This window comes from Phyllobates terribilis, unplaced genomic scaffold, assembly GCF_046119375.1.
Source record: "Phyllobates terribilis strain yellow unplaced genomic scaffold, ASM4611937v1 Scaffold_5__5_contigs__length_657084704, whole genome shotgun sequence".
NCBI lineage: Eukaryota > Metazoa > Chordata > Amphibia > Anura > Dendrobatidae > Phyllobates > Phyllobates terribilis.
Genome location: NW_027362765.1, coordinates 120,429,737 through 120,455,008, shown reverse-complemented (window position 1 = coordinate 120,455,008; position 25,272 = coordinate 120,429,737). Strand labels below are relative to the sequence as shown.

General features: G+C 42.4%; 2 protein-coding genes across 2 annotated transcripts in view; both read right to left on the bottom strand.

The window, feature by feature from the left end:
* TNFRSF6B (TNF receptor superfamily member 6b) overlaps positions 1 to 25,272 on the bottom strand; it is a 253,607-nt gene that overhangs the window by 59,454 nt on the left and 168,881 nt on the right. The window lies entirely within an intron of this gene.
* The window catches only part of RTEL1 (regulator of telomere elongation helicase 1), a 113,301-nt gene that overhangs the window by 30,172 nt on the left and 57,857 nt on the right, over positions 1 to 25,272 (bottom strand). Inside the window, exons 24-30 of the mRNA XM_073682869.1 lie at positions 23,642 to 23,765; positions 23,248 to 23,422; positions 22,613 to 22,755; positions 22,429 to 22,524; positions 12,741 to 12,948; positions 570 to 692; positions 379 to 474 (exon numbers count right to left, since the gene is read on the bottom strand). Coding sequence (XP_073538970.1) covers positions 379 to 474; positions 570 to 692; positions 12,741 to 12,948; positions 22,429 to 22,524; positions 22,613 to 22,755; positions 23,248 to 23,422; positions 23,642 to 23,765 — 965 coding nt within the window. The remainder of the gene's footprint in view (positions 1 to 378; positions 475 to 569; positions 693 to 12,740; positions 12,949 to 22,428; positions 22,525 to 22,612; positions 22,756 to 23,247; positions 23,423 to 23,641; positions 23,766 to 25,272) is intronic.

Genomic DNA, 25,272 nt, shown 5'->3' with positions numbered 1-25,272 from the left:
GCTGCAGAAAAACTGAACATTCCCCACAGGATACAACTGGTCTCTGGGAGGTCCAGCAGAAAAAAACACTTTGTGATCTGCTTATTGTCAAAAGTCCCCTAGCTAAACCAGAGAATCCCACCATATTAAATGTTCACACATCACTAGAATATACTATTTTTACTTACGTGACCACTGGATACCCCATCCCTAAAAACTATTTAAGAGAGTTGCAGTACCTGAACAGCTCCAGGTTATGGGTGCAAATAAAAAGGGATGGCTGGGATGTTACGTAGAGCTGCTCCCCCCTTAAAGATCAGTAGAACAGGTAAACCCTTTTAACAAATTCCAATACATAAGATGAATCTATTGCTCCATGCCGTGACCTCACACTCATACCTTTCAGTGCTTCAGAGCTTAAGTGCCCCTCTCCGTGGTTCAGGTGCTCAGATGAGCTCTCGGAGAAGGTCACTTTGGAGTCAGATGTAGCTTGTGCTGCAGGGACCATAAACAAGGACATTTACAACACTGAAGGAGATTTAATACTAAAATATAAAAAAATAAATAAACAAATAAAACTGAGATCTGACCTTTTTCACGCTGGTCCCGTGGTATACTGTGCTCTGGTTTGAATCCACAACCAATTCCTGTTAACTCCTTACACGCCGAATCAAACTCTTTCTTATGGTGAGGTCTAATAAACTGGTAGAAACCTAAAGAATAATAAAAAAGGGGTGAATAATAGAAGGGGCTGGACAGAGTTGGGTTCCAAGTGAACGAGAGAAATAACGGAAGTAGTAGCACATTGAATGAAGTGAATAGCAACAGTAGTGTGGAGAGGCAGGTCATAACTGGCGCTGAATAATAATGTGGAGGGGCAGGTCATAACTGGCACTGAATAGTAATCTGGAGGAGCAGGTCATAGCTGTCGCCAAGTGAATAGTAATAGTAATGTGGAGGGGCAGGTCATAGCTGTCGCCAAGTGAATAGGAATAGTAATGTGGAGGGGCAGGTCATAGCAGTCGCCAAGTGAATAGGAATAGTAATGTGGAGGGGCAGGTCATAGCTGTCGCCAAGCGAATAGGAATAGTAATGTGGAGGGGCAAGTCATAGCTGGCGCCAAGTGAATAGGAATAGTAATGTGGAGGGGCAGGTCATAACTGGCGCTGAATAATAATGTGGAGGGGCAGGTCATAACTGGCACTGAATAGTAATGTGGAGGAGCAGGTCATAGCTGTCGCCAAGTGAATAGTAATAGTAATGTGGAGGGGCAGGTCATAACTGTCGCCAAGTGAATAGGAATAGTAATGTGGAGGGGCAGGTCATAGCAGTCGCCAAGTGAATAGGAATAGTAATGTGGAGGGGCAGGTCATAGCTGTCGCCAAGTGAATAGGAATAGTAATGTGGAGGGGCAGGTCATAGCTGTCGCCAAGTGAATAGGAATAGTAATGTGGAGGGGCAGGTCATAGCTGTCACCAAGTGAATAGGAATAGTAATGTGGAGGGGCAGGTCATAGCTGGCACCAGGTGAATAGGAATAGTAATGTGGAGGGGCAGGTCATAGCTGGTGCCAGGTGAATAGGAATAATAATGTGGAGGGGCAGGTCATAACTGGTGCCAGGTGAATAGGAATAGTAATGTGGAGGGGTAGGTCATAGCTGTCGCCAAGTGAATAGGAATAGTAATGTGGAGGGGCAGGTCATAGCTGGTGCCAGGTGAATAGGAATAATAATGTGGAGGGGCAGGTCATAACTGGCACTGAATAGTAATGTCGAGGAGCAGGTCATAGCTGTCACCAAGTGAATAGGAATAGAAATGTGGAAGGGCAGGTCATAGCTGGCATCAGGTGAATAGGAATAGTAATGTGAAGGGGTAGGTCATAGCTGTCACCAAGTGAATAGGAATAGTAATGTGGAGGGGCAGGTCATAGCTGTCGCCAAGTGAATAGGAATAGTAATGTGGAGGGGCAGGTCATAGCTGTCACCAAGTGAATAGGAATAGTAATGTGGAGGGGCAGGTCATAGCTGGCACCAGGTGAATAGGAATAGTAATGTGGAGGGGCAGGTCATAGCTGGTGCCAGGTGAATAGGAATAATAATGTGGAGGGGCAGGTCATAACTGGTGCCAGGTGAATAGGAATAGTAATGTGGAGGGGTAGGTCATAGCTGTCGCCAAGTGAATAGGAATAGTAATGTGGAGGGGTAGGTCATAGCTTGTGCCAGGTGAATAGGAATAATAATGTGGAGGGGCAGGTCATAACTGGCGCTGAATAGTAATGTGGAGGAGCAGGTCATAGCTGTCACCAAGTGAATAGGAATAGAAATGTGGAAGGGCAGGTCATAGCTGGCACCAGGTGAATAGGAATAGTAATGTGAAGGGGTAGATCATAGCTGTCACCAAGTGAATAGGAATAGTAATGTGGATGGGCAGGTCATAGCTGGTGCCAGGTGAATAGGAATAATAATGTGGAGGGGCAGGTCATAACTGGCGCTGAATAGTAATGTGGAGGAGCAGGTCATAGCTGTCACCAAGTGAATAGGAATAGAAATGTGGAAGGGCAGGTCATAGCTGGCACCAGGTGAATAGGAATAGTAATGTGAAGGGGTAGGTCATAGCTGTCACCAAGTGAATAGGAATAGTAATGTGGAGGGGCAGGTCATAGCTGTCGCCAAGTGAATAGGAATAGTAATGTGGAGGGGCAGGTCATAGCTGTCACCAAGTGAATAGGAATAGTAATGTGGAGGGGCAGGTCATAGCTGGCACCAGGTGAATAGGAATAATAATGTGGAGGGGCAGGTCATAGCTGGTGCCAGGTGAATAGGAATAATAATGTGGAGGGGCAGGTCATAACTGGTGCCAGGTGAATAGGAATAGTAATGTGGAGGGGTAGGTCATAGCTGTCGCCAAGTGAATAGGAATAGAAATGTGGAAGGGCAGGTCATAGCTGGCACCAGGTGAATAGGAATAGTAATGTGAAGGGGTAGGTCATAGCTGTCACCAAGTGAATAGGAATAGTAATGTGGAGGGGCAGGTCATAGCTGGTGCCAGGTGAATAGGAATAATAATGTGGAGGGGCAGGTCATAACTGGCGCTGAATAGTAATGTGGAGGAGCAGGTCATAGCTGTCGCCAAGTGAATAGGAATAGTAATGTGGAGGGGCAGGTCATAGCTGTCACCAAGTGAATAGGAATAGTAATGTGGAGGGGCAAGTCATGGCTGTCGCCAAGTGAATCGGAATAGTAATGTGGAGGGGCAGGTCATAGCTGGCTCCAGGTGAATAGGAATAGTAATGTGAAGGGGAATGTCATAGCTGGCGCCAGGTGAATAGGAATAGTAATGTGAAGGGGTAGGTCATAGCTGTCACCAAGTGAATAGGAATAGTAATGTGGAGGGGCAGGTCATAGCTGGTGCCAGGTGAATAGGAATAATAATGTGGAGGGGCAGGTCATAACTGGCGCTGAATAGTAATGTGGAGGAGCAGGTCATAGCTGTCGCCAAGTGAATAGGAATAGTAATGTGGAGGGGCAGGTCATAGCTGTCACCAAGTGAATAGGAATAGTAATGTGGAGGGGCAAGTCATGGCTGTCGCCAAGTGAATCGGAATAGTAATATGGAGGGGCAGGTCATAGCTGGCTCCAGGTGAATAGGAATAGTAATGTGAAGGGGAATGTCATAGCTGGCGCCAGGTGAATAGGAATAGTAATGTGAAGGGGAAAGTCATAGCTGTCGCCAGGTGAATAGGAATAGTAATGTGGGAGGGGCAGGTCATAGCTGGCGCCAGGTGAATAGGAATAGTAATGTGGAGGTGCAGGTCATAGCTGGCACCAGGTGAATAGGAATAGTAATGTGGAGGAGCAGGTCATAGCTGTCGCCAAGTGAATAGTAATAGTAATGTGGAGGGGCAGGTCATAGCAGTCGCCAAGTGAATAGGAATAATAATGTGGAGGGGCAGGTCATAACTGGCGCTGAATAGTAATGTGGAGGAGCAGGTCATAGCTGGTGCCAGGTGAATAGGAATAGTAATGTGGAGGGGCAGGTCATAGCTGGCACCAGGTGAATAGGAATAGTAATGTGGAGGGGCAGGTCATAGCTGGTGCCAGGTGAATAGGAATAATAATGTGGAGGGGCAGGTCATAACTGGTGCCAGGTGAATAGGAATAGTAATGTGGAGGGGTAGGTCATAGCTGTCGCCAAGTGAATAGGAATAGTAATGTGGAGGGGCAGGTCATAGCTGGTGCCAGGTGAATAGGAATAATAATGTGGAGGGGCAGGTCATAACTGGCGCTGAATAGTAATGTGGAGGAGCAGGTCATAGCTGTCACCAAGTGAATAGAAATAGAAATGTGGAAGGGCAGGTCATAGCTGGCACCAGGTGAATAGGAATAGTAATGTGAAGGGGTAGGTCATAGCTGTCACCAAGTGAATAGGAATAGTAATGTGGAGGGGCAGGTCATAGCTGGTGCCAGGTGAATAGGAATAATAATGTGGAGGGGCAGGTCATAACTGGCGCTGAATAGTAATGTGGAGGAGCAGGTCATAGCTGTCGCCAAGTGAATAGGAATAGTAATGTGGAGGGGCAGGTCATAGCTGTCACCAAGTGAATAGGAATAGTAATGTGGAGGGGCAAGTCATGGCTGTCGCCAAGTGAATCGGAATAGTAATGTGGAGGGGCAGGTCATAGCTGGCTCCAGGTGAATAGGAATAGTAATGTGAAGGGGAATGTCATAGCTGGCGCCAGGTGAATAGGAATAGTAATGTGGGAGGGGCAGGTCATAGCTGGCGCCAGGTGAATAGGAATAGTAATGTGGAGGTGCAGGTCATAGCTGGCACCAGGTGAATAGGAATAGTAATGTGGAGGAGCAGGTCATAGCTGTCGCCAAGTGAATAGTAATAGTAATGTGGAGGGGCAGGTCATAGCAGTCGCCAAGTGAATAGGAATAATAATGTGGAGGGGCAGGTCATAACTGGCGCTGAATAGTAATGTGGAGGAGCAGGTCATAGCTGGTGCCAGGTAAATAGGAATAGTAATGTGGAGGGGCAGGTCATAGCTGTCACCAAGTGAATAGGAATAGTAATGTGGAGGGGCAAGTCATAGCTGTCGCCAAGTGAATTGGAATAGTAATGTGGAGGGGCAGGTCATAGCTGGTGCCAGGTGAATAGGAACAATAATGTGGAGGGGTAGGTCATAACTGGCGCTGAGTAGTAATGTGGAGGAGCAGGTCATAGCTGGCACCAGGTGAATAGGAATAGTTATGTGAAGGGGTAGGTCATAGCGGTCACCAAGTGAATAGGAATAGTAATGTGGAGGGGCAGGTCATAGCTGTCGCCAAGTGAATAGGAATAGTAATGTGGAGGGGCAGGTCATAGCTGTCACCAAGTGTATAGGAATAGTAATGTGGAGGGGCAGGTCATAGCTGGCACCAGGTGAATAGGAATAATAATGTGGAGGGGCAGGTCATAGCTGGTGCCAGGTGAATAGGAATAATAATGTGGAGGGGCAGGTCATAACTGGTGCCAGGTGAATAGGAATAGTAATGTGGAGGGGTAGGTCATAGCTGTCGCCAAGTGAATAGGAATAGTAATGTGGAGGGGCAGGTCATAGCTGGTGCCAGGTGAATAGGAATAATAATGTGGAGGGGCAGGTCATAACTGGCGCTGAATAGTAATGTGGAGGAGCAGGTCATAGCTGTCACCAAGTGAATAGGAATAAAAATGTGGAAGGGCAGGTCATAGCTGGCACCAGGTGAATAGGAATAGTAATGTGGAGGGGCAGGTCATAGCTGGTGCCAGGTGAATAGGAATAATAATGTGGAGGGGCAGGTCATAACTGGCGCTGAATAGTAATGTGGAGGAGCAGGTCATAGCTGTCGCCAAGTGAATAGGAATAGTAATGTGGAGGGGCAGGTCATAGCTGTCACCAAGTGAATAGGAATAGTAATGTGGAGGGGCAAGTCATGGCTGTCGCCAAGTGAATCGGAATAGTAATGTGGAGGGGCAGGTCATAGCTGGCTCCAGGTGAATAGGAATAGTAATGTGAAGGGGAATGTCATAGCTGGCGCCAGGTGAATAGGAATAGTAATGTGAAGGGGAAAGTCATAGCTGTCGCCAGGTGAATAGGAATAGTAATGTGGGAGGGGCAGGTCATAGCTGGCGCCAGGTGAATAGGAATAGTAATGTGGAGGTGCAGGTCATAGCTGGCACCAGGTGAATAAGAATAGTAATGTGGAGGAGCAGGTCATAGCTGTCGCCTAGTGAATAGTAATAGTAATGTGGAGGGGCAGGTCATAGCAGTCGCCAAGTGAATAGGAATAATAATGTGGAGGGGCAGGTCATAACTGGCGCTGAATAGTAATGTGGAGGAGCAGGTCATAGCTGGTGCCAGGTGAATAGGAATAGTAATGTGGAGGGGCAGGTCATAGCTGGCACCAGGTGAATAGGAATAGTAATGTGGAGGGGCAGGTCATAGCTGGTGCCAGGTGAATAGGAATAATAATGTGGAGGGGCAGGTCATAACTGGTGCCAGGTGAATAGGAATAGTAATGTGGAGGGGTAGGTCATAGCTGTCGCCAAGTGAATAGGAATAGTAATGTGGAGGGGCAGGTCATAGCTGGTGCCAGGTGAATAGGAATAATAATGTGGAGGGGCAGGTCATAACTGGCGCTGAATAGTAATGTGGAGGAGCAGGTCATAGCTGTCACCAAGTGAATAGGAATAGAAATGTGGAAGGGCGGGTCATAGCTGGCACCAGGTGAATAGGAATAGTAATGTGAAGGGGTAGGTCATAGCTGTCACCAAGTGAATAGGAATAGTAATGTGGAGGGGCAGGTCATAGCTGGTGCCAGGTGAATAGGAATAATAATGTGGAGGGGCAGGTCATAACTGGCGCTGAATAGTAATGTGGAGGAGCAGGTCATAGCTGTCGCCAAGTGAATAGGAATAGTAATGTGGAGGGGCAGGTCATAGCTGTCACCAAGTGAATAGGAATAGTAATGTGGAGGGGCAAGTCATGGCTGTCGCCGAGTGAATCGGAATAGTAATGTGGAGGGGCAGGTCATAGCTGGCTCCAGGTGAATAGGAATAGTAATGTGAAGGGGAATGTCATAGCTGGCGCCAGGTGAATAGGAATATTAATGTGAAGGGGAAAGTCATAGCTGTCGCCAGGTGAATAGGAATAGTAATGTGGGAGGGGCAGGTCATAGCTGGCGCCAGGTGAATAGGAATAGTAATGTGGAGGTGCAGGTCATAGCTGGCACCAGGTGAATAGGAATAGTAATGTGGAGGAGCAGGTCATAGCTGTCGCCAAGTGAATAGTAATAGTAATGTGGAGGGGCAGGTCATAGCAGTCGCCAAGTGAATAGGAATAGTAATGTGGAGGGGCAGGTCATAGCTGTCACCAAGTGAATAGGAATAGTAATGTGGAGGGGCAAGTCATAGCTGTCGCCAAGTGAATTGGAATAGTAATGTGGAGGGGCAGGTCATAGCTGGTGCCAGGTGAATAGGAATAATAATGTGGAGGGGCAGGTCATAACTGGCGCTGAATAGTAATGTGGAGGAGCAGGTCATAGCTGTCACCAAGTGAATAGGAATAGTAATGTGGAGGGGCAGGTCATAGCTGGCATCAGGTGAATAGGAATAGTAATGTGGAGGGGCAGATCATGGCGCCAATAGACATACTACTAGGGAATATTTAGCATTAGAGTAATATGAAAATTCAAATTATTTATTTTTAAAGGGTGAAAACATTTTTTCATACATAAGGATGACCAGTGATAAAACAATATAAAATAGTCACTTTGTAACATAAGTATTATTTTTATTTTGCCAAGGTTTCAGTTTTGTGAATTCAGACTGCAGAGGGGTGTTTTCATTCGGCTTGCTATGGTTACATCCAGGAACATATGAAAGGGAATCTGACAGTGAATACATGCTGGCCAAAAGCTGCTGCATTTCAGAGTTAAACATATCTGGCTAAAACCATGCACCAAGTGAATGATACATGCTGCCACTGGATAGTGCAGCCTGTATCCGCTGTCAGGTTCCCTTTAAGACTAGGATCTCATATCTATATATTAATATTTCTTATATAATCATTCTGGTCAGGTCCATGGTAACCAGAAAGCAAACCTCCATTGTTTATTCTGTGGGCAGCATTTCAACAAGTGGAAGCAGAGTGCCAAACAGAAACTGGGTGTAAATGTTACAGTCACTTCCCCATTTTTAATGACTAAACAACTAAACTTATAAAGTGGTTTAAATCACCTTTATATGGTAAGCTGTCAGTATAAATAATCACAATGAACCCCAGCATGAATGATTAACCAGGATATAATGATGTGCATCCTACGCATTTACTAAACTTTATTTTTAGCTTGTTTTTTTGGCAGCAGATGATGTATTTTTTTGTTTATTAGAGACATTTAATTTATAAATTAAAACAATAATAAAATAATATATATTTGTGGGGTGAAATTACATTTTGTATTTCATATTTACAACATTCACTGTGCAGTAAAAAATTAGTATGACATGTCACCGTATTACATATAACAATTTTTCTATCGCCATATCGATGCTAGGGTATTCTTTTTGGGGACAGTTATTGCACTATTTTTTGGGGTACATACCATTTTTACCAGATGGGTCAAATAGTGGCACTTTTCTTTTATTTTGGACCATTAGAGATGGTATTTTGCTTTTTTTTCCCCCTCATATTTTAGATTTAACACATTGAAAGGGTGATTTCAACTTTTACAATTTGTACTTTTATTTTTTTTTTAATATGTTTGAATTTTTTTAAAAAACTTTTTTTTTAGTCCTACTAAGGGTCTTCAACATGCAATCTTTTGATCACCTGAATGAACAGGAAGCAATACTATAAAGACCTTATTCAGATGGCCATGTTTTCTTCAGCCCGCTTTCCTTGTGTGTCAAAGACAACATGCTGACCATGTTAGCGTATGTACCAGGGCACATGTCCTACTGATCGGAGTACTAAAAATGGCAGGTCTAAAAGCCTTTATTAGATCCCCAGCTGCTATAGCATCCCATCAGCATCCTATAATGCATCTCACTGGGAAAAGGTAATTAGCTTACACAGAAGCCCCCCCTCAATCGGTTGGTTCCTAGATCCCAGAAGATGCAGGTTAGATGTATAACACAGGGGGCACTGCCACGAGCTCTGCTCGCTCATCCAATTCTTTGCACTTGTACAAAGAATTTCTGGGGTTAAGCTAAACCTGGAAATGGACCTTGCACCATAGCTAGCAGAGGATCTCACCTCTCATCAGGTATATAATGTAAAACTCGGCACTCAAGGTGAATTTTCAAAGTTTTTATAAGCCAGTCAATCAAGAGTGTTAAACAGCAACTTTTCGGTCAGATAGACCTTCAACAGTACACTCTATAATAATGAAATCAAAAGAAAAACAAATAAATACGTCTAAGAATTAACATTTCAGTTATGTATTTTTTAGCACAGCAGAAATTGATATATCTGAAAAATAGGATACATAAAATACATTGAAAGTACAATTCATATAGATCATATTAACAAAGCTGTGATGAGCTCCCATATATATGCTTTTTGTAGCTGAAGGAAAAAAGAAGTAATAAGATACAGGAGACATAGGAGTAAGAGGAGCGTACCTGTATGGCTGAGTGATAGAGGAAAAGTGTGGGACTCAGTGCCTCACATATGTGGAGTTATTTCTGCAAAACAATATAGTGCCAGGTAAGTATCCCAAAGTGTTATTAGCAGCCTCGGGGAGGTGAAGGTAAACACCTACCAGAATATTCAAGCTGTGGTGCTTGTTTGGTGTCCGGCGTCCTAACGCGGTATCCACCGCTTGTTAGCTTGCGGCGCCATCAGTGAAAAGCACCCGAAAATCATAAATACAGGTCAGAGAGTGGGCGTGCGCCAACCGCGACCAATAGCAAAAATCAGCGCTCGCAATACAAGTGACGTGGACTATTTAATAAACAAATATCCCATGGTTCCATTATTCTATGTCTTGTCTAAAATCCACAAGTCGTTAGTGAATCCCCCCGGTCGCCCGATAGTGGCGTCAAAGGAATCTATATTCTCCCCACTGTCCAAATTTATTGAGAAGATTCTTACCCCAATTATCAAGAAGACTCCCTCCTTCTTGTTGGACACTGGTGATTTTCTCCACTTTATCTATGATCTACAACGTATCCCAGCCGATGCTATAGTGGTTACTATGGATGTAAAAGATTTATATACCTCTATTCCACATACTAAGGGAATAGAAGCAGTGAAGGATTTACTTGAACATTCCCAGATTGTCCCTAAGGTTAGAGATCTCTGCATTGAGCTCCTGACAGTGATTCTTACAAAAAATTACTTTATGTTTCAAGACTCTTTCTGCCTTCAGAACAGGGGTACCGCCATGGGCTCGAATGTGGCCCCCCCCACATGCTAATTGTTTCATGGCTTCCTTTGAAGAACAGGTGGTATATCCAAATGAGCTTTTTCAGGAAAATGCCATCCTGTGGAAGCGTTATATAGATGATGTTTTTTGCATATGGGGGGCACATTAGAGTCCTTAAAAATGTTTTTTTCTACCCTTGACTCCAGTTGGCCCGAGTTACGGTTTGTTATGTCACATGACAACCAGCGGATGAATTTTCTAGATACCGTGGTAATTAACGATACCTGGGGTCATTTATCCACAGACCTTTATTCAAAACCTACTGACCATAATGGTCTTCTACATTACACGAGCCTTCATCCACCTGCGATGACCAGGTCTATTCCCAGATCACAATTTAAGAGGGTACAAAGGATCGTCAGAGATCCGGACCTGTGTACAATCAGACTTAAGGAGATGCAGTCCAAATTTAGGAGAAGAGGGTATCCTGACAGGATACTAAAAGAATCACTAAGACCGGCAATCTCTACACGTCCTTCTGTGACGGACAGGCTTCCGTTTGTACACACATATCATCCTTTTGCCTATATTATACATCGCTCTATCCGTAAACAATGGAGCATTCTGAACACCGCATTTCCTCACATTAAGGAGTTCTCACATCCTTTTCTCCCATGTTTTAAAAGGGCTCCTAATCTTAGGGACAATCTGGTGCACGCGGATTTTGGCACCATAAAGAGCAGGGGACAGAGGGTCCTACAGACACAAAAGACGGGAACCTTTCCATGTCTACAATGTAGACAGTGTAACAACGGCGTACAAAAGGGCAACCAGATCTGTCATCCCCACACCCGCAAAAAATATTTGATTAGGGACTTTGCTACATACGATAAGTCCTACGTAGTATATCTTATTAAATGCCCATGTGGCCTCCTGTACGTAGGAGAAACCACGCTACCTGTAAAGGAAAGGATTTCAAAACATAAATCTACAATTAGATGTAAGAATACCCTATTACCAGTCCCACACCATTTTGTCTCTTCAGCGCATAATGTGTCACAACTGAAATTTCAGGTGATAGAGCATGTCCCCCCGCTGAGAAGGGGAGAGGATCTGGTCCGTTTTTTGAAGTATAGGGAGGCCTTTTGGATCCATGAGTTACAGACTCTGGCTCCAAAAGGCCTAAATAGGGAATATGATCTGCTATCATTTGTTTGATTTGGGGGGTCTGTTTGACCTTACTGCGGTATTTGTGACATCTTTGAATATTATCTTTATCTGCAATGTAATATACTTTGAATGCATTAATGGCATATTATGTATTTATCTAAAATAATGACATGTCCTTCTTACTTTTATAGACCCAGAATTAATACCCTATTGTTGTCCATCTCAATTATCTTCTGGGGATCATCGTATATATTTCCTGTTTATTCCAAAGATAAGGAACTCCTATTTCACCTCACTTTGCCTTTTATATTCATCTATACTCACCTCCCTAACTATATACAGCTTTGGAACGCAAGCACGGGCATAGGTGGCACGCATACCACCTTGGAGCGCACATTTCCGCTTGTATGGAACGCATACAGAGATCACATGACTAAATTAAATCTACCTAGCAACTAACCGCATCACTTGTATTGCGGGCGCTGATTTTTGCTATTGGTCACGGTTGGCGCACGCCCACTCTCTGACCTGTATTTTCGATTTTCGGGTGCTTTTCACTGACGGCGCCGCATGCTAACAAGCGGTGGATACAGCGTTAGGACGCCGGACACTAAACAAGCACCACAACTTGAATATTCTGGTAGGTGTTTACCTTCACCTCCCCAGGGCTGCTAATAACACTTTGGGATAGTTACCTGGCACTATATTGTTTTGCAGAAATAACTCCACATATGTGAGGCACTGAGTCCCACACTTTTCCTCTATCACTCAGCCATACAGGTACGCTCCTCTTACTCCTATGTCTCCTGTATCTTATTACTTCTTTTTTCCTTCAGCTACAAAAAGCATATATATGGGAGCTCATCACAGCTTTGTTAATATGATCTATATGAATTGTACTTTCAATGTATTTTATGCATCCTATTTTTCAGATATATCAATTTCTGCTGTGTTAAAAAATACATGACTGAAATGTTAATTCTTATACGTATTTGTTTTTCTTTTGATTTCATTATTATAGAGTGTACTGTTGAAGGTCTATCTGACCGAAAAGTTGCTGTTTAACACTCTTGATTGACTGGCTTATAAAAACTTTGAAAATTCACCTTGAGTGCCGAGTTTTACATTATATACCTACTGGCGTTGGACCCTGCTCGTGCACCACGCATAGGAAGTGCAGTGATTTATTACTTTATCTCACCTCTCATCAGGATGTGCTTCCCAGATTCTTGGCAGAAAAAGCTGCGTAATTTTGTAATGAGGCTCTTCAAGTCATCACTTTTCTTGTACTCGGTTAAAGCCGCCATAAAGAGGTTGTAGCTCTCCTGACTGAGACATTGCTTCACGGATTGCATGAACATCGACGCGCTGCTCATCTTCTTGCTTGGCGGAGAACTGTCTTCCAGAGTCTGCGAAAGGATAATGCCAAGCTAAGAAATACATGATAGCGGTCTCTGAGATTATTACTTCTTAAAGGCGGAAAATAGATGAAGGCACCTCCTGTCCTGCCACCTTCAAAAAGCCAGAAGTCACATCCATGATCTGTTTCCATACATTCTCTACCCCAATCTCAGGAATTTGGTCATCACTGCACATCTTTCGCATTTTGTATACCAGTCTTGATGAACTTTGCGCTGGAATAAGATGCGCCTCTTAAAGGGAATCTGTCACCCCCCTGGGAGATATCAGACCTCTACTATGGGCATACAGGGTATAGAAAAGTAAATCTATACATACCTGTATGGCCATAGAAGAGGTTTGATTGCAAAGAAAAGAGCTTTAATCAATTCTATTTTGTACAGGCTTGGCGTCCAGGGGACGCCATGCAATCCCCGCCTATGTGCTTATTATTCCCCCAAATCCCCACCTATATGCTTAATTATCATATTCCCCCCTCCTTTGCATGTCACAGGGCCCTGTGACAGACCCTGTGATGTGCAATGTGCTCCCTGACTTCCAGGCATGCGCAAGGCGCCGATAACAGAACGCGCTTTGCTTCATCCAGGCCCCCCGTGCTCTGCGCCACAGGTTTCTATTGCGCAGGCACCGGGGAGTCACTGTCACTTTCCGGCGCCTGAGCAATGGAAACCTGCGGCGCAGTGCACAGGCAGACGGGGCTGGGATGAAGCAAAGCGCGCTCTATGTGAGCGGTGCTTCGCGCATGCCCGGGAGGTCAGGGAGCACAGTGAAGGTCACAAGGCCCCGACGTGCAGTGGAGGGGGGGAATATGATAATCAAGCATATATGCGGGGATTTGGGGGAATAAGCAGATAGGCGGGGATTGCTTTGCGTCCCTCGAACACCAAGCCTTGTACAAAATAGAATTGATTAAAGCGCTTTTCTCTGCAATCAAAGCTCTACTATGGGCCATACAGATATGTATGCCCATAGTAGAGGTCTGATAACTCCGAAGTGGTGACAGATTCCCTTTAAGAGGCGCCTCTTTTTCTGATATTGCCCAGGGGGGTGACAGATTCCCTTTAATGAATCTGAATATCTTTCAATTGCCAAGTTCCACCTCCAGAAATGATGTCCCAGTTAGACACTGGAGTACATTTCTGTCATAATTTACTACACTTTTTGTTGCGCAAATTCTGTAACTTTGTCATCGTGTGCTTGACCATGCCCAGTCGGAATTGTGCCCACTTTTTCACAAAGTTGGAGGAGCTGGAATAAAATCAACAAAAGCAGAAAAATCTTTCATCAACTTCATGAGTGCAAAAAATGGGCGACATTTCAAGCAGTTTTATATTAGAAAAGTGGCAAAAAACTGCTTTATAAATCGCAGACATACTCTTTCTATCACTTTCAAATAAATCACATCCCGACTAGTTATGAGCGAGCATGTTCTGTTAACCCTTTCGGCAAGCATGCTCGGGGGAAAGCAGAGTATTTTCAGCGTGCTCGGGTGTTATGTTTAAGACACTCCGTGCGCATGATTTACGACTGTTTGACAGCTTTAATACATGTGAGGAATTCCTGTTTCTTAGGCATTCCTCACATGTATTAACCCCTTCACGACATAGGGCGTATTAATATGTCCTGTGTCATGACACCCAGTTCAGTGAGGGCTCCGGCGGTGAGCTCGCACTGAACCAGGCACATGTCAGCTGATTATTACAACTGACATGTGCCCGCAACAGCCACGGGTGGAATCGCGATCCACCCGCGGCTGTAAACTAGTTAAATGTCGCTGTCAATCTCTGACAGCGGCATTTAACAGCGCCGAGCCGGAAGCGCGTCACTTACCCCGCCCATCAGCGACCCCGTCACGTGATCGCGGGTCACCGATGGGTCGGCATGACAACCTGGGGTCTGCAGAAGACCCCAGTGGTTGTCATGAGCTGGTCGCTATGAGCGCCATCTAGTGGTCGGCGCTCATAGCACAGGACCATTTCTGCTGCATACAGGGGATCTGCTGATCCCCTGTATGTAGCAGAGGCGATCGTATAGTTGCTGCTTCTAGTCTCCTATGGAGACTATAGAAGCATGCAAAAAGTTTTAAAAAAATGTTTTTAAAAATATTTAAAAAATATAAAAAAGTTTAAATCACCCCCCTTTTGCCCCATTAAAAAAAAAATGATAAAAAATAAATCCCACATACACATATTTGGTATCGCCGCATTCAGAATCGCCCGATCTATCAATATAAAAAAAGATGAGTCCGATTGGTAAACGGCGAAACAATAAAATGCAATAACGGGCGATCAAAACATCGGATCTACCCCAAAATGGTATCAATAAAAACTTCAGCTTGGTGCGCAAAAAATAAGCCCTCACCCGCCCCCAGATCCAGAAAAATGGAGACGCTACGGGTCTCGGAAAATGGCGCCATTTTTTTTTTTTTTTTAAGCAAATTTTGTATTTTTTTTTCACCACTTAAATAAAAAAGAACCTATACATGTTTGGTGTCTACAAACTCGTAATGACCTGGAGAATAAGAATGGCTGGTCAGTTTTAGCATTCAGTGAACGTGGTAAAGAAAAAAAAAAAAAAAACATCTGTGGTATTGCATTTTTTTGCAATTTCACCACACTTGGAATTCTCTTCCCGTTTTCCAGTACACGATATGGTAAAACTAGTAATGCCGTTTAAAAGTACAAGTCGTCCCGCAAAAAATAAGCCCTCACATGGCCATATTGCCCAAAAAATAAAAACGCTATGGCTCTTGGAACAAGGGAGCAAATAACGAAAATGCAAAAATGGAAAATGCTCCGGTCATGAAGGGGTTAAAGCTGTCAAACAGGCGCAAATCATGAGCATTGATGACTTAAGCATAACATCCGAGCACGCTGAAGATACTCGGAAAACACCCGAACATGTTCGTAATTCTCGAGTAACGAGCATGCTCGCTCATCACTAATCCCAACTCTTAGACAAGGTAAAAGTTTTTTAGAGAGATTTCTTCCACAATAACTGTCTGGCCTCTACCCCAAAATATGGCACTAACGCTCGGATCGGCCCTACTTAAAAACCTACTGAATGATGCAAAAACCTCAATACTGGCATGCCAGAGGCCCTCCTATCTGCCATGGGTATCCAAAAGTTATAGTAAGCGTCAAAGAAATCCTGAGACACAAGGTCAGTCTGCTCTACTGGAGTTCAATAACTCCTCTCAACAATGGGAGCAAATAACCCTACAACAGGCAAATATTCTATTTTTTTTTCCTTCCTTGTTTCATTTCTTGTGCTTTTCTTTCCAACTACTCCCCTCCGCTGGCGCCATATGACTAAAAATAATCAGACATAGGAATTTAGGTATTGACATTTACCTGCTTTATGGCTACTGAAGTGACAGATAACTTTGTCATGTGTCACCATCTATTCCAGGGTCATCTAAAGCTTAGTCGAGTCAAGTGTTCTCGTTGTTACACATGTATACTCTGTAGATCCCCATTGTACATTATAAACCTGACATCATATGCTTGTCAAAATGAGATCACCGACATCGACTGGGAGTTTTTACTGTAACTTTGTTTTTACTTTCCTACTTTGTCAACCCCTTATTTATTTATTTTTATCAAGACCTGTCAAAAGATAGCATTGTCTTGTGAGCTGCCTGGGACTATAAACAAGGGGCCACCTCATTTAATGACTGGTGGGAGTCTCATCTCGCGGCACGTCGGTATCCTCAGACATCTCTGTGAAAGGTTTTCAACGTCACTATGAAATAACAACATAGATCTAATCAAAGCATAAAATAGGACCTTGCTGCTAATAACTCATCATGGTGCAGACTTATAGATGTAGATCCTGTCCTCTTGTTTCGTTACAAACCAAAATGTGAAAAGATGATGGAACAGATCTTTGTATTAACCCCACCCATTGGAGGACCGGTGGTCTCCTGACCCTTCTCCACTATGTGAGGTGTACAAATCCAAAACTGCACATCCACATCTCCACCCAGCCTGGGGGCTTCTTGTATGGTGGATCCAGGTTGAGGTCCTTCACTCTACCGAGGTGACCCACCACCATCTATCAGATATTTATGGATTCCCAAGTGAAAAAACAGATAAATATTGAGCAGCACTTAATCTTAGTACCTCTCGACATTACATGTTGTGAGTTTAAGGGATTTATATCCACTATTTATAGGTATCTTTTCTACACTTGTCTTACAAAATATCCTGAGTTCCAAGACAAATCACCAAAATCTATAAGACCTATATCAGAGGAGGTATGTTCCTCAATTCCAGAATACATTCCTAAGATATATGAAACTGAACTACTTTCACAACTCTAAGTTGTCTAGAGTGAACAAGACACCCTTAGTCATGCTTAAAGGGAAGGCGTCATCAACAAACATTTTTTCTCAAGAATTGAAAATATGTAAAGTATTAACCTCTTACAGCCGAAGCCAGTTTTCACCTTCCTAACCAGGTCAAATTTTGCAATTCTGACCAGTGTCACTTTAGGAGGCAAGAACTCTGGAATGCTTCAACGTATCCCAGTGATTCTAAGAATGTTTTTTAGTGACACATTGTACTTCAAATTAGTGGTAAATTTAGTTTGATATGATTTGCATCTATTTCTGAAATTTGGAAATTTGATGAAAATTTGGAAAAGTTTTCAGACTTTGAATTTTTATGCCCTTAAAACAGATGGTCATACCAATAAAAAATAATAAATAAGATTTACCACATCTACATTACATCAGTATCATTTTCTAAATATTTTTTTCCTGTTAGAAATGTAGAAGGGTTAAAAGTTTAGCACTTTAAGTGACTTTTGGGGACCTACAGTTATATGAAAAAGTTTGGGCACCCCTATTAATCTTAAGCTTAATGTTTTATAAAAATTGGTGTTTTTGCAACAGCTATTTCAGTTTGATATATGTAATAACTGTTGGACACAGTAATGTTTCTGCCTTGAAATGAGGTTTATTGTACTAACAGAAAATGTGCAATCTGCATTCAAACAAAATTTGACAGGTGCATAAGTATGGGCACCTCACCAGAAAAGTAACATTAATATTTAGTAGATCCTCCTTTTGCAAAAATAACAGCCTCTAGTCGCTTCCTGTAGCTTTTAATGAGTTCCTGGATCCTGGATGAAGGTATTTTTGACCATTCCTCTTTACAAAACAATTCCAGTTCAGTTAAGTTTGATGATCGCCGAGCATGGACAGCCCTCTTCAAATGATCCCACAGATGTTCAATGATATTCAGGTCTGGGGACTGGGATGGCCATTCCAGAACATTGTAATTGTTCCTCTGCATGAATGCCTGAGTAGATTTGGAGCGGTGTTTTGGATCATTGTCTTGCTGAAAGATCCATCCCCTGCGTAACTTCAACTTTATCACTGATTCTTGAACATTATTGTCAAGAATCTGCTGATACTAAGTGGAATCCATGCATCCCTCAACTTTAACAAGATTCCCGGTGCCGGCATTGGCCACACAGCCCCAAAGCATGATGGAACCTCCACCAAATTTTACTGTGGGTAGCAAGTGTTTTTCTTGGAATGCTGTGTTTTTTTGCCGCCATGCATAACGCCTGTTTGTATGACCAAACAACTCAATCTTGGTTTCATCAGTCCACAGGACCTTCTTCCAAAAAGAAATTGGCTTCTCCAAATGTGCTTTTGCATACCTCAGCCGACTCTGTTTGTGGCGTGCTTGCAGAAACAGCTTCTTTCGCATCACTCTCCCATACAGCTTTTCCTTGTGCAAAGTGCGTTGTATAGTTGACCGATGCACAGTGACACCATCTGCAGCAAGTTGATGCTGCAGCTCTCTGGAGTAGGTCTGAGGATTGTCCTTGACTGATCTCACCATTCTTCTTCTCTGGCTTTCTGATGTTTTTCTTGGCCTGCCACTTCTGCCCTTAACAAGAACTGTCCCTGTGTTCTTCCATTTCCTTACTATGTTCCTCACAGTGGAAACTGACAGGAAAAATTCGCTGAGACAGCTTTTTGTATCCTTCCCCTGAACAACTATGTTGAATAATCTTTGTTTTCAGATCATTTGACAGTTGTTTTGAGGAGCCCATGATGCCACTCTTCAGAGGAGATTCAAACAGGAGAACAACTTGCAAGTGGCCACTTTAAGTAGCTTTTCTCATGATTGCATACACCTGGCTATGAAGTTCAAAGCTCAATGAGGTTACAAAACCCAAAAAAGTGCTTTAGTAAGTCAGTAAAAAGTAGGTAGGAGTATTTAAAACAAGAAAATGATAAGGGTGCCCATACTTATGCACCTGTCAAATTTTGTTTGAATGCAGATTGCACATTTTCTGTTAGTACAATAAACCTCATTTCAAGGCAGAAACATTACTGTGTCCAACAATTATTACATATATCAAACTGAAATAGCTGTTGCAAAAACAACAATTTTTATAAAACATTAAGCTTAAGATTAATAGGGGTGCCCAAACTTTTTCATATAACTGTATATGTCAAAAAATCGTCCAAAAGTGACCCCATTGAAAAAAAACTGCAAGTTTCAAGGTATTCAAAGCGACATTTAAGAAGTCTGTTAACCCTTAAGATGCTTCAAAGGAATTCAAACAAAGTGGTAACAAAAAATGAAAAATTTGTTCTTTTCCACAAAATTGTTGCTATAGCCCCAAATTTTTCATTTTCACAAGGGTAACAAAAGAAAATGGACCATACAATTTGTTGTGCAATTTATCCTGAGCATGACGATGCCCATTATAAGGGGAAAAACTACTGTTGGGCGCACGGCAGGGCTCGGAAGGGAAGAAGCGCTATTTAAATTTTGGAGTGCAATTTTAGTTGAAATAGATTGCGGACGCCATGCTGCATTTGCCAAGCCCCAAAGGTACCAAAACAGTAGAAACACACCACAACTTACACCATTTTGGAAACTACACCCCTCAAGGAAATCAGCAAGGTGTGTGGCGACCATCTAGAATCCACAGGTACGCCGGTACCCCATATGTCATCTAAACTACTGTTTGGACGCACGGCAGGGCTGGGAAGGGATGGATTGCTATTTGAATTTTGCAGTGCCATTTTTGCTGGAATAGATTGCAGATGGCATGTCACATTTGAAGAGCCTCTGACATGACAAAACAGTGCAAACCGGCCACAAGTCAACCCATTTCAGAAGCTACATTTCTTGAGGAATTTGTCTACAATTACTCCTGAGTGCGTCAAAATCCCATATGTGGTCAAAAACTACTTTTGAGGTTAAGTGCAAATCTCACAAGAGAAGGAGTGCCATATTGGAGTTCAGATTTTACTGGAATGGTTTGAGGGTGCCATGTCACATTGGCAGAGCCCCCAGAACAGCAAAACCTCCCATAAATTACCTCATTTTACAAACTGAACCTCTCTGTGAATTCATCTAAGGGTGCAGTGAGAATATTGACACTACAGGTGTGTCACACAATGTTACACCACTGAAGTGAAGAAAAATAATTAAATTTTTACTACAGAAATGTTGTTTCCGCCCCAGATTTCCATTAAATAAACAATTTTTCACAAGGGGAAATAGGTAAAAATGGCCCCATAATTTGTTTCACAGTTTCTCTTGAACATGGCAATATCCCATATGTGGCTGTACAGTACTGTTTGGCCACATGGCAGGGCTTGGGAGAGAAGGAGCGCTATTTGACTTTTGGAACACAAATTTTCCTGAAATAGTTTGCGGACTACATTTGTAGAGCCCCCAAGTGCCAGAACAGCAGAAATACACCTTAAGTGACCACATTTAGGAAATTCCAAAAAAAAGTGCAAATCCACATTTTTTTTTTTTTTTTTTTTTTTTTTACCATGTTCACTAAATACTAAAACTGACCTACTATTATGATTCTCCAGGTCATTATGAGAATGCAGATATCAAACATTTTTAGGTTCTTTTTTATTTAAGTGGTGAAAAAAAAATCCAAATTTTGTAAAAGAAAAAAAAAATGGTGCCATTTTCTGAGACCCGTAGCATCTCCACTTTTCAGGATCTGGGGCTTGGTGAGGGCTTACCTTTTGCATGCTGAGCTGGCGGTTTTTTTTATACCATTTTGGAGTAGATATGATGTTTTGATTGCCGGTTATTCAATGTTGCAGTAACCTAAAAAATTCTGGCGTTTTATTTTTTTTCTTGTTACGCAGTTTACTGATTGGATTAATTTAGTTTATATTTTGATAGATCAAATATTTCTGAACACAGAGATACCAAATGTGTAATTTTTTTGCTTTATTTTGAATGGGGCAAAATAAAATTTATACATATTTTTTTACTTTCTACTTTCTTCAAAAGTCCCCTTAGGAGACTTGAAGCTGCGATCATCCGATCGCCTGTGCTACACATAGCAGGGCTTCAGCCCTGCTATGTGTAGAAGAAATCATCATCTCCTATGAACGCTGGCCACGGGCTGGCGTTCATAGGATATCTGCAATGACAAGCACGGGGGTCTTCTGCAGACCCCTGGCTGTCATGTCTCGTGATGCGCTTCCGGCTCGCTTGAATTAAATGCCGCTGTCAGTGATTGACAGCGGCATTTAACATGTTAACAGCCGCAGGTGGATCAATATAGAGGCAGATCAGATGTTGTATGCAGGGAAAGATTCGGGCTCAGCGCTGGAGCCAACATCAAAGGGGGATAGACGACCTTGGACGTACCTATACGTCCAAGGTCGCAAAAGGCTTAAGCAAGCTCCCGGCGACGATCGTGCGGGAACAAGTCCTGTGCCCAAATAATTGCCATGACGTAACAGTACGTCCATTTGCGGGAAGTACCCACAAGATATGACATACCGGTACGTCATATGTCGGGTAGCGGTTAATGATTTATTTTTTTTTAAACATTAACATTTTTTTAATGATATAAAATGTGAAAAATAATATAAACAGTTTTGATATTTTCAACTTTTTTTTTTAGGGGGAGCAGCTGCTGAAATTTGCCATGAAAATGTAGCGCACTGCTGGCTTGCATTATAACTGCAGTAAATATGGGCAGGATCTGCTCGCACATGTCTGACGTCACTTATCCCCGCCGCTGCCAGGCGTTTGCAAAAGGATAAGGACAGTGTCACTGTGGACTGAGGTCACTATATAACTGCACTGTAGTCTCTTATGTGTTCTGCAGAACTGGTATCTACCACTGTATGGTCAATATATGGCGGTAATATTGGTCTTGCTATTATTAGTCTTGGTATAATATTTTTTTTTTTTTTTAGTAGCAGCACGGTCATCTGCTGAGGTTATCCTATACCCAATAAAAATACAGTGCACCCTCATAGTTGCAAACATGGCTACCTAGGTTTCCCCCCCCCTCTCCACTGAGCTGATCCCCTGGCTACACCTCTATCCCCACGGCAAGACATCACTTTTCTTGTACTCTGATAAAGCCCCATGGCGGATGTTTGTGCTTCCCCCATACAAGGGAATCACAAACATAAGGGATTAAATTATATAAAACAGACATACTCGGTTCTGGACGATCTTTATCTTCTTCTTGCCCCCTCTCTGCTCTTCAGTCAGTTTCTGGTCATATTGTAAAGACAATGAAGAAAGATGGCTTATCTGTAACAGGGAGAAAAGTCACATAGGGAGAAAGAAGTTAAAAAAAAATATATAAAATTGTTGACCCCAACACAGTCTGCAGTGTCACCTTATCATCCGAGCTTTGCTCTCCTTGCAGTCTCTTCTCACTGTGATCCAACGCATCGAGTAATCCAGCTGGGCGTCGAGAAGTGACCTCAATATTTTCTTCATAGCCATCACAAATGTCAGATTGGGCCTCCATTCCAGCCCCTAACATGACACACATATATGTTCTTAAAATATTTATAGAAACTATAAAAGTGGTTATGTGAAAAAGAAAAAACAGGTATTTGTGTCCATACAACAATGTTGGTTATAGTCTAGGTAAAGGGTAACGTCAGCAACTGTGGACACTGTACTGGCAGATAATAGAGGCAGCCACCTTTGCAAATGCAGCATTTCATCCCCCCACCCCAAGAATCAGTGCTATCTTGTCCGTAACGCACGGACTTTGACTGTGTTTAATTGTCAGTCAAGCAAATGGCTATGAGCAGTACCACCAGACACAGCCTATGGACAAGAGGGGTGCAGTTTCTGGGGGAAAAAAAAGCGATACCTTTTAATCTTTTCCTGGACAATCCCTTTAAAATTTCCTCATACAAGATATGACTCTTGGGGACCTCTAGGTAATTTATGAACAGTCATTGATGCTATTCCCATATAGATATGGCTGCTATGATAAATTACAGGACACATACTGACCTCCATCTCTTTTCCTTTTCAAGCTAGGTACATGCGAGTCCAGGGATTTAGCTTTTTTTAGGTTTTCACGTATTCTAGAAGCAGCATATGAAGACTGGGAGTGAGATGGCGAATCGGAAGCTGACAAACAAGAGCCTTTTTCTTTCAGAGTGGGTTTTTGCCCAGGAGGTGGCATCTAAAAAAAAACAAAAACAAAAAAAAAAACACATTTATAAACAAGTAATACATATCTGATTATATTCTTATCATGAATTAGACTACAGCATTGCTCTAGTATCTCACAGTACTACTATCGGCCTCTAGGCATATCCCTTACTATGGTGTCCCCCTCCACCTTCCCAAAAAAAAAAGTATTGAATCTTGTATCAGTTGCATTGTGGATGTCAATACTCACAATTTTCTGTGCTACTCGGAAAAATTGTGACACATCGCGTATTATATGTCCAAAATTATCATAGACATGGGTGTAAGGACGGACCCAGGAAGGGAGCTGAGCCCGAGAATCGCTGTTACTAAACCTGTGAATTAAAAAAAAAAAAAAAGAAAAAAATGTGCATTATAGACCAGCCAGGAACCAAGACTATACATGATACTTCTCAAGTATACACCAGATTTGTATTACACGGTGGACAATAAAACTGCTACATGAGTCTTCTATAAATCCCACATTATTGCACCTCCAGTAGTCCAAGTAGGAGGAGAAGTTAGCTACTTACTTAAAAAAAAAAACCTTCTACGATTAATTTAGGTATAATCTTTTGGCCTGACACATGAAGAAAACAAAACAAAAAACATATTCTATAAACATATATGACAATGAGAGGGAAAAGGTAGGGTCTTTTCACTGCGACCTCCTTCTAGGGAGACTTGTGAGAGAAATGGAAGCGGTGGAACCTCTGCATGACCTGGTGACGGAAGTAGCAGCACCATGACAGCCAATATGGCTGACGTTAAGTAGAGCTACATCCTGTACATACACACTGTGAACATAATCTTAATTCAACATGGCAGCTTCTTATGGGACATGGTTAGACAATGGATTTGGGATAGTTTATGACACACAGTTGAGCTTGAAAGTTTCTAAACCCTTCAGAATTTTCCATATTTCTGCATAAATTTGACCATATCAGATTTTCACAAAAGTCCTACAAGTAGATAAAGAAATACCAAATCAAACAAATGAAGGTCAAATATTAGACTTTGTCATTTTTTTTAATTTATTGAGGAAAATGATATAAAATAACATCTGTGAAAAAGTATGTGATTCTTTAGGATTAGCAGATTTGAAGGTGAAATTAGACTCTGGTGTTCTCAATAAATGGGTTGACAATCAGGTGTGAGTATGCGACCTGTTTTATCTAAAGACTAAAGATCTATTAAAGTCTGATCTTCACAACACACGTTTTTGGATGGGTATCATGGCACGAATAAAGGAAACTTCTGACAACCTCAGAAGAAGACATGTTGAAGATCATCCGACTGGAAAGGCTACAAAAAGCAATCTCTAAAGACTTTGGATTCCACCAATTCACAGTCAGACAAATTATGAAGGGTTCACGAACCTTCAAGCACCACTGTACATGAGATTAGGAGTTACACAACAGCCATGTCTAATACAACGGCTAATTTGTGTCACAGTACATGACATTATGTGCTCTTGTTGTTTCTGCGTGGGTGCAAAATATTCCCATATTGCAATCTAAAATATTTTTTCTGTGATTTATCCACGTGTTTGACTACTGCGTTTATATAGTGACTTCACCAGGGTGTGTGTGTTTACGAAGTCTTGATTTTAGTCACAGACAATAAATAGGGATAGAATCTTAAAGCAGGTTACATAATAATCAATCTGATCCTTCTTACACCTTTAAGGGGCTTTTCTGGATGTGTCATGGCCATAAAACAAACTTTTTATTACATGTGATATTTTACCAATGAGTGGACCTGAAAGCTTGGTGACAACCCTTAAGCCAGTGTTCTGGTGGCCATATTGGCTTTTCCAAAACAAAAAAGACCACAATAGGA